At 37.7% G+C, this 13,110-nt stretch overlaps 1 protein-coding gene across 1 annotated transcript in view; it reads left to right on the forward strand.

The window, feature by feature from the left end:
- Positions 1–6,793, forward strand: part of LOC110827416 (carboxyl-terminal PDZ ligand of neuronal nitric oxide synthase protein) — a 171,726-nt gene extending 164,933 nt beyond the window's left edge. The window contains exon 10 of the mRNA XM_022059067.2: positions 1,650–6,793. Coding sequence (XP_021914759.1) covers positions 1,650–1,862 — 213 coding nt within the window. The 3' untranslated portion in view covers positions 1,863–6,793. The remainder of the gene's footprint in view (positions 1–1,649) is intronic.
- Positions 6,794–13,110: the final 6,317 nt, after the last annotated feature.

Raw genomic sequence — 13,110 nt, forward strand, 5'->3', positions numbered from 1 at the left:
TCTGGTCAGACTAGGGACTGTCTGTTACATGAACTGTCCACATTTTAATTTTTATTTCTGAAGGTCCTAGTTCATGCAACATTTTGTAGAATAATGTTGTTTACTTTGGTACAGCACAGAACATAAGTTTATGTGCATGGCCAGTATGACTTCATGTTTTGAAACAGTTCTTTCTGATATTGTCCTCAACCTAAGATAATAAATTTCCTTTTTAAGAAACACAAATATCTCTTCACCTTATGGGCTTATTATTCGTTGTACACAGGGCCAAATTGAGGGCAGAGAAAGTAGAATAGTTGAGGTTGAAGTCCACAGAGTGCTGCCCTCATTAAGGGATCAAATTGAAATCAAATTTGCTGAATTACAGCTAATATATTATAAATAGCCTAACCTGTAATTTTGTATTCTCTGGCGAGATAAAATGTTTTACTGCTTGGTTTCCATAACCTTGTTTAAGAACACTGTGTTGAAAATAAGATTGGTTGGCATCTCTACATCTGTCCCCATGTAAAAGTAGATGTTCAAATTGTCATGAGTTTCCATCAACAAACTATTTTTATAGATGAAATTCATGCCAATTTATAGTCTGAAAACTAGAGGGGAGGAGACCATTTTTGAAACTAGGTGAAATAAGAGGATACTATTAAAGCGAATCTTAGAGAAATAGAGTGTCAAGATGTCAATTGGATTCCGCAGACTTTGTTGTAGGATCCAGTGGCAGGCTGCTTCGAACATGGAAGAAAATATTTGGGTTTCATAAAAGACGTTTCTAGGCCGAGCAACTCTTAGCTTCTCCAGAACGCAGAGTTAGTCCTCTTCAGTTTCATGCATCGTGACATAACAACAGGGTTTTCGGTTTTCTTTTGCTTTGAAGTAATACTTTCTCTGTTCTTGGTGTATATTTGATTTTCTGGGCACATGCTTTATCTGTAGGCTCTCCAAATGCATAATTCTCTCTCTTTGACTTATACTGCATTGTTTACTATGGCATTGCTGAAATAACTGCACACTGTTCTTAACAATTTTATTTGACATAACTGCATTTCTTTGAATTATATCTCAGTGCCTGGGTACATCATTGTTGTTACTGTTAATATGTGTTGTTATTGTGGTGGGCTCCTGTGAAAGTAATAATGAGCCTTCAGGTTTCGTGAATGCTGGAAGTCAACTGCTCAAGGATTACTTTGCTGTGTGGAATTTTTATTGTCTTCAGAAATACAGTGGACTGGAGCATATCGGTATAATTATAATTTTAATCTGTAATAAGAATTTTGGTTCAGAGATACGGCAACACGCTGATAAACCGGAAGTGATTTTTTATAATTATGATACCTGTTTGGCTGTCCACATTATCTACATGTTGCACGTAATGTGCCAAAAATTATATCTTACATAATTTTTTTCTGGTGACCATGTTACAACCTGAGGACATGTGGATAGATGAGTCCATTGTTAGGTTCATATGTTGAAAACCACTTTATCAATTGCATGACTATGTTACCTACAATTACCTTGCGAAGTGAAGAACATTATTTGCTAAAAGATTTCAGGATGGGCATGGATGTATGCTCCTTGTAGTTTATTTTACACCTTTCTCTAACCATCGCTTGGTATTCCTGGTTACTGATTTGTTTTTGTTGTGTAAACAGTTAACGTCTTCAGCCAAAATAAGCCGTTGGTTCGAGTTGCTGCAAGTGGCAGCGCCACTGTCCCGTCCTGAGAGCGGCTTCATAGATGGTGCTGGTGCAGAAGAAGAAGGTGGAGTGTCGGAAGGCTCCGAGTCCCTGTTCAACAGAATAAGAAGACGTAAACGACGCAAATCGCTGTCACTTAGCATGCAAAGACGGATAACCACGTTTTGATCCTTGTATTTGACTAGGATTTCTCGCCAAATTCCGAGTCTCAGCCATCCATATTGTCCGCCGTCTTGTTCGTATACGATGCGTTATTGTTTGTGCCAAATTAGTACAGGTAAGAGGGCGCAATGTTGGAACCTTTCAGGAACCACGATCACTTCCTTAATTGGGCCACGGCCATTTTGAATCCTAGTGCAGAACGTGTAACTGGAACTGGGTCCTTTCGTAAAGTCCTTCAACAACTGACAATCGCTTGACGCAGTGCGCTGATCACTTGTCACTGGGATTCATCCAACAGCGTTTATCTGGAATACGGTGGCATGTAGATCGCTTTAGAAAATTCTTGTCATTTATGTTTTATTTATAAAGCGTTTGTATGAACGTATGCGCCATGGATGCATTAACTGTTGTCCGCGTGTGTTGTAAGAGGTGATCAGAAAGAAAGGTTTCCATGCTTTCAGACTAATTACAGGCGACAATTCTCTTTGTTGCGTGTTTAATTTATTCCTGGTAGATACCAAATCTGTTCGGCTGAATTCTTACAACACGGTGTGTCCTCTACATATCACTGAAGATAGCTCACTGAATATAAAACCAAATGTTTTTTAGCTAATGCATATTTTTTTAATATTAATTAAATTTAGTCAGACCAGTGACTGGTTACGGACTGGACGACCGGGGTTCGATCCCCGACGGGGGCAGATAATTTTTTTTTTTCAAGCCTCTGCGTCCAGACCGGCTCTGGGGCCCAACCAGCCTCGTATCCAAGGAGTACCGGGGTCCTTTCCCGGGGGTATAGCGGAACAGCTTTACTTTACTTTTAATTAAATAAAAAATGTAGGATTTTAGGTTCTCACTGCGGTGAGTACTAAGATGGCTGTCTTCTCGGTTGTTGCGCCGTGTAGTGTGATAGATGTTTACCGACGTTTCAGAGGTCCTTGCTGCCTCCCATCATCACTCATGGTCCTGATGACGGAGGCAGCAAGGACCTCTGAAGAGTCGGTAAACTAATAACAAACTAACACCTCAGAAGACAGCCATTTTCAGACTCACCGCCGTGAAAACCTCAAATCCTACTTATAATGTAATGAAGTCATATCATCTAGGTGTTTATGTGCATTTATTGAACGTGTTTTATCAGAGTCTTGACATTTTTTAAATAGGCAGCGTATTTTACTTCCTTAAATGAGATTCCTATCTACACCTTTAAAGCTGACTTATGTTGACATTGAATTAGAATGATGAATGAAATTAAATGTTTTATGTAAATCATAAAACATTTGCAAGGACTGAAACAAACGTTTCAACCTACGAGTTATATCGATTTCTCTCGCAGTGCTATTATCGATTGTGTCTTGACGTATAAATCCCGCGGATCAGTCCAACTAAAACTGTCAGTAAAAAAGGCTGAGAGGTTAATGTTGCATGCAGCTGGTATCTGAAGGGACCACGGTACGTTTTGAGTTGACTTTCTCATTCCACGAAGATCGTTCAGACTTGAAACAACATTACTAGGCCTACCAATCAAAACAGAAGCTTCTATTAGCATTCCATTTCTACCGAGTTTGTTGTGAAGGTATTCCATGTTAAATCAGACAGTTTGGCGCACACACATTGCATTAGTACGTATATTGAGCATGTTTATAATATTTAAACTTGACATTTTTAATTTGTCGGGCTTCCTTTCAAAGAAGTTCCACCTGTCTTTTATCTCTGAGAACGTTTTGTTCTGTTGTGTTTGCATCTCGCTAGATTACGAATTGAGCTAAAGGCGAGACTGGTGTTTCGTCAGAAATGCATTTCTATTTATACTAGAGTGATCGGTGAGAGACAGTGTTACAAACAATGTGTGAGGTACGGTGAAAGTAAGGCTGTGTGAGATGTGTATTTTCGACCTGTAGAGTTCCCAGATTTTTGGGTCCCGATTCTGTCCATTTGTCCTTCCTTTGTTACAAAAAAAATCGTAAAACCTTTGTCATTAACATGAACTTTCTTCATTCAATAACTTTCAGGCAATGGCTGATGGAAATGTTTCCCCCCGTCAGCCATTGTCTGAAATTTTGTGAAACAAACATTTTTTTGTTAAATGTAACCTAACAATGAAACGTGTTTCATTGTTTGAAAAGCCGTTGGTGCATAATACGAAGAAAATTATGTAACATTCTGTTCTGTTTATATGTCAAATAGAGCAATAAGACTTTTTTATAATACTCCGGGGCGATCTTTATTTTCGGTATCTGATCGTCAGTTGTCGTCTATAGGCAAGCCGTTTACTTGTAGGCAGATTCGTGAATTCTGAGACTGAAAGTAGCCTAACTTGGTGATAGGTTGACGTTGATTGTGAAAGTTATTTTAAACGTGATATCTCGTGTCGAATAATTCGTAAGTCATTGTTGGCTTTATGATTTTTGAATTTAAGTAGTTTCGTCGTTTTGAAACATGGCGGTTGATCATCGATGTATTTTACGTGGTTATCACCGATCAGATTGGTCCATTCATAAATTGCAATCAAAAGGTTAGCCAATGTATTATATTCACTAGAATGTTTTATTACTTTACTTTAATATGCATTAAACAAGAGACTTAGACTTACGTGGAAGAACTAACAGTCCGAAGCTAGTGTTAGTAATCGTGATAAATACGTTATTATTATTATTATTAAGTTAGTCATTTTAGTAAATACTGTGTACTAAAAAAATAACATTTATACGAAAGCATAATTTTTGACTGAAATGTTTAATATCCTTGTAGTATACTTAATTTGCCCCATATATTGGGGGGGGGGGGGTTCATGCCAAGTGACCTTGGCACGAAGCAGTGCAGTGCGCTGGTTAAACCCACTCGTGAATTATTCGTTGTGGCAGAAACTTCTGTCCATATGTGATGAACCACACTCGCAGCATACCACCGTCTGACCTTGAACTACAATATGACCAGGTCTAAGCAGTGTTGCTAATCACACAACGAAAATATTCCAGTGCTACCTTTTGAATCTCCCTTGTATCATGTACACAATATACGTAAATACATTAAGTCCCTAAAACTTACATGTAAACTTTTCTGTAAGAAAGTTTATTTTGTTCCATTTCGGACACATAAAGCTCGCTAATACTTTCCTGACTCTCTTGCATATATTTCTCGAAACTATACTCGTTTTTGTTGATTTTCAGCTGTTCTACCTACCACGTAATTTCCTGTCATGGTTTAATGTGTGCATAATTTGTTGATATGTCATAAATAAAGCACGTGTATTCCTGAATAAATACGCCTTCAGAAGGTACGAGCTACAATTTCTTTCGTATTTAATGCGATAAGTTTTATAAATTACGACTTTCTTACAAATATCGTTCGTGAACTTGGCGGTAAAATCCGTCTTTTCTGATACAATATACTATTTTCATCACGTTATGGGCAATTAGTTACGTAAGTTTAATGTCGTGTACAGCTCGCTCGTCAATATCAGAATCAGTTTCCAAATTTCGAATACGTCTTGTATTATAGCGCGTCTGATCTCAAGAACTGTCAGTCATATAACTTAAGACCACGTGTTGATAACAGTGTCATGTATGAAAATGTTTGCATTACTGCTCTCATTTGTATACACCACATTTTGCTTTCATGAAAGACTGTATTTAAAATGCGCTGGGTTTTATTTTATGATATATGAAACAATACATTGATTTGCTTTTCAAATACATTCCAAGAAAGTGTGACGAAAGTTTTGTAATAATGGTGTGTTGTGAGTGAACAGTCCTCGGATTATTAACGTTTAAAATAATTTTTTAGAAACTGATAATTCTCGATATCACAACAATAAGCATTCCTGCATCTCGCCGTATAAACAGCGTGTTTGCTAACATACGTATTCAACTTCTCTGACAAAGAATCGAAATGGTGGCAGACCACCATAATCAGAACATTGTTTAGTGATTAATCTTATTATTGCATTTAATCGTTTGGTTTACAAATATTAACCTTAAACTGTCTGTTAACCTCTTGTCTTAATGAATTAGTACGTTTTTGGCTTAGTATAAAATTGTCCAGAATTGTTTTAATTGATCTTAACAAATCTGGAAAATAATTTATGCCATTTTGCTGTTTCACTTACACGTTTTTACAAAGAAAACGTGGTGGTAAGTGAAGAGTATTTATTACCAGTCAATGGATTACTCATAGTGTCATATTAGTTTAATAAATAGCGTATATAAATAAATGTATATACACATATTTTTAAGTTTAAATTTTTTGAAATGGTGAATAATTTACAGATGGTACACAAATTTGTCTTAATACAGTATTTAAAGCTCACCTAACCTAACCTGAAGTGAAAATGTACACAGTTGTAGTTCATCATGTTCAGTGATTCATTGCGAGAAAAGCGAGTACGTAATATTGAATATGCTTCCACAGGTCTGAAATATCTGTCGACTTTATTTACACTTATTTAGTTAAAGAGAAAATGTTATTTATCGCTTCAGTTTAAATACCATTTCTGAGGGATATTTCTACTTTAAGTTTTGTCTCCATTAAATCGACCTGGAAACCGCATTGTCAACCAATTGTTGGTTTGAACAAACACCCCCTGCCTCGATCTGAGATTGTGTATCTGTTATAATCAATTCGATGTGTGTGTATCGTTTCCAATAATGGTTTGTTGTGGTCAACATGACCGGTTTCGACTGTTAGCTACGTCAGCTAGGTATTTATATATGACGGGATATTCCATATTGTGATATAGCTCCGGATATCGCAATTTAAAAGTGACGAAATTCCTTAAGCATTGCAGATGTGACTTTTCATACACGTAAATAGATTCATAAATGTATTTAAATAGGCTGGCTAGTCTTTTCACTTGATTATGTATTCTGATTTTATACCATTTTTATCCCATTATTGAGCGGGTTTTTATGCCATATCTGAATAAAACATTAAAATTATGTTTTGACGTATTTTATTTAATGTTTACTAACAGAGTCTTTTCCCGAAATCGAATTCATTTCCTATCCGAATACTTCAGAACAGAAGGCTGTGGTAATAATTGTCACTCTTGCTGCTTCTATGTTCAGCCGTCGCTGGGAGAGGCCATTTTGTTCTGTGTATGGATTTTTCTAGTTCTTCCAGACAAATACAGACTTGGCTGATACTTTAAAAGTAGCCATAATTTGCTTATTTTCACCCCTTATAACCTATAATTTAAAATTCGCACACTTTCATTCGAAGTTGCTTCACAGTTTAAATAATTACCCCATGGAAGAGAGTTCTTGAGAAGCTGATAGTTCTTAAGCTGGCTATAAATGTACGTCTTTTACGGAAACCGTGTTCATAACTGGTTCCTGTAGTGTGCCAGTTGAATTCTGTTCAGATCCTCACCCACACTAAGATCCTTTTTAATAATATCTCCCGTCTATTCCTACATATTAGAAGTTGTCTCTGTTATTATTATTATTATTTAGTGTTCTGTCTGACGACAGGTCCATATGAACAGGATCCTTCCATCCTTTTCTCGGACTGGGACCTGTTCATATACGTTCTTGGCAGATGATCCAGAAGTGGTTTGCCATTGCCTTCTTCTGTGTGTGAATGGAGTAATTGTTGGGATGCCACGGAGAAACCGGGGAAGCCCCCGGAGGAAAACTCCGTGTTGCCTAGACCACGGCCTTGCCCAACACAAGTTATAAATCTGAGCACCACCGAGAACTGAACCCGGGACCCCAGGATTACAAGGCCAGCGTTCTAACCGCTAGACCACCGTGGCTTCTGTTGTCTCTGTACTTGTGTTTCCGACTAAAAGACATGACATCTACGAAAGACTTCAAGCAACGCACTTAAAATAAGTCTAAATCTTGGTAATGAAATTTCCTTTACCACTTATATTTTGTAGTGGTTTGATTATTGGATATACAGTATGTGAGGTATGCAACCATCCAATCAAAAAGCAAAGTACATAATCTTAGGAGCTGCCGTCAGGCAAAAGGTGCAATATAATATGCGGGCCCCTACCCCAGGGTGATCTTCACTTCCCCCCACTCGCCTCGAAGGAGTGGCGGGTGGCAAAGTGACGTCACATGTGAACCCCTTCGACTGCTAATGCACGTTTCTAAAAGCCACTTACCACCTGCATCGTAAATTTAAATTGTGCTGACAATTTTGACGAGAGAAAATTACGTATCCACACAGGGATGTGCTGTGTTGACATGTGTTAAAGACAAATGACGGCTTTTTCCGGTCTGTAATATTACAGCGCAATGTTTGTGTGGATTTTAAAGCGGAATGTGGTTCTTTCGCTGGAATCGCAATTATATTAATTTTGCCCCTATCCTAACTTGAGCATTTTTGATAGGTAAATTGCAGATACAGTCGACTCCTTCATTTATCGACTTGCGACTTTCAACACGCTGACGAGGAATCGATTCAAAAGTAAACAAAAGAATACAAATGATGCGTGACTCCACAGAGCTGGATCTGTCTTGCGGAGCGTGTTTTATCAGGTGATCAATATATATCCTTGTTTTTTCGTGGAAATAGTAAAAATATTAGACTACTTAAATTATTTGATTATTTCTTGTGGTGAGTGACGAAATTAAATGACAATTTCGCCTGTCTTTGTGTAGTACGTTATTTTATTGTCATCAGCGTTAAAATCGTCGATAAGTAGGATTTTGCTACAACCCAGAAGACAACAATTGTCAATGTTGGTGTTCTGGGTTGCAATTGCATGTGTACTTAAAGGTAGATACCAAGGTTTCGAAGAAACAATCTCCATCTTCAGGGCTCAAGATATCGTTGGTATCCATTATGTTTCTTCGCCATCGCTTCAGACATCTGTGTCAGTCGAAATACATTTTTATTGTGTTTACAGAACTGTATGAGTCGTGTCAATATTTTCTGAGCAACACGCTTCGATTAAAATTTAATCATCGTCAGGATAATTGTTACACTTCCTTTACGTAAGTTTCACCACTTTCATGTAAATATTTGTGACAGTAATCAATAGCATAAGATACATTTTTAAATCCTTATAAAATGTAATTTAATTGCACATCTAATACCTTGAAGACTGTAATACGATGTAGAAAAAGAACCTTAAATGTTTTGGAAACATATTATGTATTCGGAATCAATAAAAGATATCGAGGCATGAACGATACGAATATTGAATGCAACCCAGTGTATGAAACAATGTATCAAAATTGCTCCACTAGATCAGTGGTATTCAACCATTTTTTGTTCGCGTACCCCCAGATATAATTTCTCTTCAACTTTGTACCCCCAAAGTTGTTGGTGTATAATTCAAGTTAAACAAAGTATATAATCTACATCTAAAATAAATTACATTACTGATTATTCAGTGTTTATCTTCTTTTTTTAAATTTCACGTACCCCCTAAGAAGTCTTCGCGTACCCCCGGGGGAACGCCACGGTGGTCTAGCGGTTAGAACGCTGGCCTTGTAATCCTGGGGTCTCGGGTTCGATTCCAGGCGGTGCCCGAATTTATAACTTGTGTTGGGCAAGGCCGTGGTCTAGGCAACACGGAGTTTTCCTCCGTGGCATCCCAACAATTACTCCATTCACACACAGAAGAAGGCAATGGCAAACCACTTATGGATCATCTGCCAAGAACGTATATGAACAGGTCCCAGTCCGAGAAAAGGATGGAACGATCCTGTTCATATGGACCTGTCGTCAGACAGAACACTAAATAAAAATAAATACCCCCGGGGGTACGCGTACCCCAGGTTGAATACCACTGCACTAGACAGCAGCACCCTCTTCACCTCATCCTCTGAAACATGGTGCTAGAATATAGAATGGAGACAGTATGTTTCTCCGAAACGTCCGTGTCTGCTTACAAGTCCAAGCTGCGTCAACCCTTAAAGCCAACATCGACATCTTCGCCGTGAGCGACTGATTTTATCTGCAATAAATGAACAGTGAGATACGCAAAATAAAACATACGTCATTTGTTTTACTCCAGTGGAGTACGTGTTTGTACTCTTGCTGGACGGACGGACGGACACACGCTACTCGCCGCAAGAGAGGCACGCAAACACCCATCCCACGAACGATGAATGTTTTCAGGTATGTGTGCCAATTCTGTTGTAATCATGGACTGTAATAATAAATAGTCTTTATGGAACTGACTTTATTTTCCTAGGATTTAGATGAATTGAATCAGGATGTAGGTCCCTCGGCTACTGCTCACTCCGGGGTCCACCCTTCGTTTCCCGGAATGTACTGTCATTCACATGTATCTAGTAAAGACAAGGAGAGACGTCAGATAATTTACGTACAAGTTATTGAAGCAAACGAATATGAACTACGAGTGTATATAAACTGGATATTTAAGTATATAAGCATGTGGGTACAATAATAACAAATTGAAACAAGGTTCAGGATGAAATCAGAAGACGAGTACATTTTGTGTTCAGTTTGAAAACTTTTTACTTTGTCGTGTGAAATATGGAGGCTAGAGGGACTAGAAATTTGATTAGGTTGAAGGAGGCAAGAGCTGCACATAAAATTTTTATGGATAACCTCTTGAAAATCAAACAAGTTGGAGGATAACATTAAGGTGAATCTTGGATAATCAGATTGTGAGGGGGGATACGTTCATTGTGCGACGCGTACAGGTTTAGTTCATTACGTACGCCTAAATTTTTGGAACTGAGCAGGTAAGACAAAATTTTCGTTCTTTAATTTTAACTTTTAACTCTATGCTGTCTTTTGAAAGACAAATTCAACGTTAAAAAAATGGCGTAGGAGAAACGTGTCGCCCTAAGACAAATGAACGAAATCGAGAAGGGATAAAATTACGTAACGAGAAACTTGGTTGCTTATATATATATATATTTATCACAATATGACGCAACTTTATCAACAAGATTTAAACAAATATATATTTATCACAATATGACGCAACTTTATCAACAAGATTTAAACAAATAAATATGTATCACAATATGACGCAACTTTATCAACAAGATTTAAACAAATATATATTTATCACAATATGACGCAACTTTATCAACAAGATTTAAACAAATATATATTTATCACAATATGACGCAACTTTATCATCTCATTGGTTGCTTATGTGTGAGAGATGGATTGATCTGGCTCAGGACAAGGTTAATTGACGGTCCGTTCTGAACACCATAATGAAACTTAGGGTTCTGTAAAACATTGTGAGTTTCTTAACCAGCTGAGCGACTTGTAGCTTATCAAGATGAACCTGCTCCGTGAAGCTAGTAATTACATTGCCACCTTTCACACTGCACAAAAGCAAAGTTGGGGTCCAGTCCATTAACGTGTATAGTCGTTCCCAGTCAATACGGAGATCAGGTTTCGTGTGTGTGGCTCTTCGTTGATAAAGAATATGCTTCATGTACTCCACCCGTACGGCTGTTTGATTAATTACTCATGAGTACGACGTAGAGCATATTCCATTGATACTCCGAAAGAGCGTTCTACGTTTTTAACCCCGTGAGGCCCCTAACGTTGTTCAGAAGTACATTGTTCCAAAATTATGAATTTCACATTTCGAATTTTGAAGGATTTTTTTAAAAATATGGTATGATGCATAAATTTCCCGCTTTTGTGGGACCTGTAAGTTCGTGGTTACAAAAGATTGCCAGTGAGGTTTGAACCTTTTGGTTCAGTCTCCATCTTGTGTAACTTCCAGTTAACATTGTCCTCCTAAGTTATTACATTTCATTTAAATCCAACAAAATATGAGCCATCAGAGACAGAATTAATTGTGGAAGTTACAATCGTCTATTGATGTTCTTTTATATTTGAAAAAGTGCGAAATGTTAAGGTTGAAAGGCCACAAACGCGAATTAATACAGCGTCATTGTTTGATTGTTGTAATGTGTTTTCATAAACGAAATCGTTTCAAAGTATAAAAAGGTAGATTGTTTTTGAGGGCATTAAACAATAGGCTTTTCATGAATCCACGCCAAATCTACATTTACCATTCGGCTTAACGGCGAGTGTAAATATGACTGAGCGTATAAATATGTATCGACAGTTTCATATGGAATCTGTTATCGATTACAAACATGGCGAAGTATATAAGTCATATTTCCGGAAGTTTCTTTTCTGGGTTGTAGCGCCGTGTAGTCTGGTAGAAGTTTACCGACGTTTCAGAGGTCCTTACTGCCTCCACTATCAGGGGCGATGAGTGTTCTATCTTTCGGAAAACAATGTCAGCCTTTCCTTCTCGTCCGCGAGGTCATACATTCGTTTCCCAATAATGAGTGACCTCCCGTCGTGCTTTTCAATACAGGATTATGCCGTGTGTTCTGGGATGTAGCAGGCGTGTACTCTGCACATCCACAAATTAATGAAAATGGCCTGTAATTAGAGATCATGGGTGGGAGGAGTATTTACTCGGTCGAGGATTTCCCTTGAATTAATGAATTCTGACGTTTTATCAGCGATCCTAAAGGCGTGGTGATGTTGAAACCTGTAGCGTCTACCTGTTGTTTTGCTCAACCATTTTCAGTCAATAAAAACACTGAGGCACACTACGTTTCCCAAAGTTGACTGCAATGTAAGTAACATTCAGGTAGTAATTGTTTCATAAGCAATGCAAAATAGGATTTTGTAAGCCGATTCGTTTTTTATGTGATTCTGAATCTTGTATTTCCTTTATCGTCCCCAGAAATCATTTTCCATCGCCAGTAGTCGTCTATTTCTTAAAATGCCGTATTTTTCAGCCATATAATACAATATTTTCATAATTATTTTGTATATATTTTGTTTAGTTTCTATTGTAACCCTCTTATTCCATACTACAGCATTTATCGTTCAAATCTCATAGCTTCTAAAGATTTATTCTGCCCTGAACTCTTGAATCTTCCCTCCCACGCTCATTTATTTTCATCCCCAAATGTATAAAATGATCATAATATTTTATAATGCTGTTCCTTTCGAGAGATAAATTGTATACACCTTTCTCGATTGAGAGATAATTTATTTTATTTTTGTTTAATGTAATTTTAAGCCCCTTGTTTAATTTCGCTCTTCTTAATTTACCAATGCTAAGTGAACTTCAGCCCCGTTGGAAAGTTTACCACAGGCCTGTACCAGTTTGACTTCCAGGGAAGTTGACTTTGAGAAACCCAGTATCGTTGGTTTTGCAATTCAGCGCTTCATAGATATAAAGTGTTACTATGGTAACTAATACCGGTTCATGTCCCCCCCCCCCCCCACTCCACCGGGTCCGTAATGTTAATGTGTGTAAGTGCGG

Source organism: Zootermopsis nevadensis, unplaced genomic scaffold, assembly GCF_977971745.1.
Source record: "Zootermopsis nevadensis isolate Lab colony 2312 unplaced genomic scaffold, Znev_1.0 Znev_ptg000003l, whole genome shotgun sequence".
Lineage (NCBI taxonomy): Eukaryota > Metazoa > Arthropoda > Insecta > Blattodea > Termopsidae > Zootermopsis > Zootermopsis nevadensis.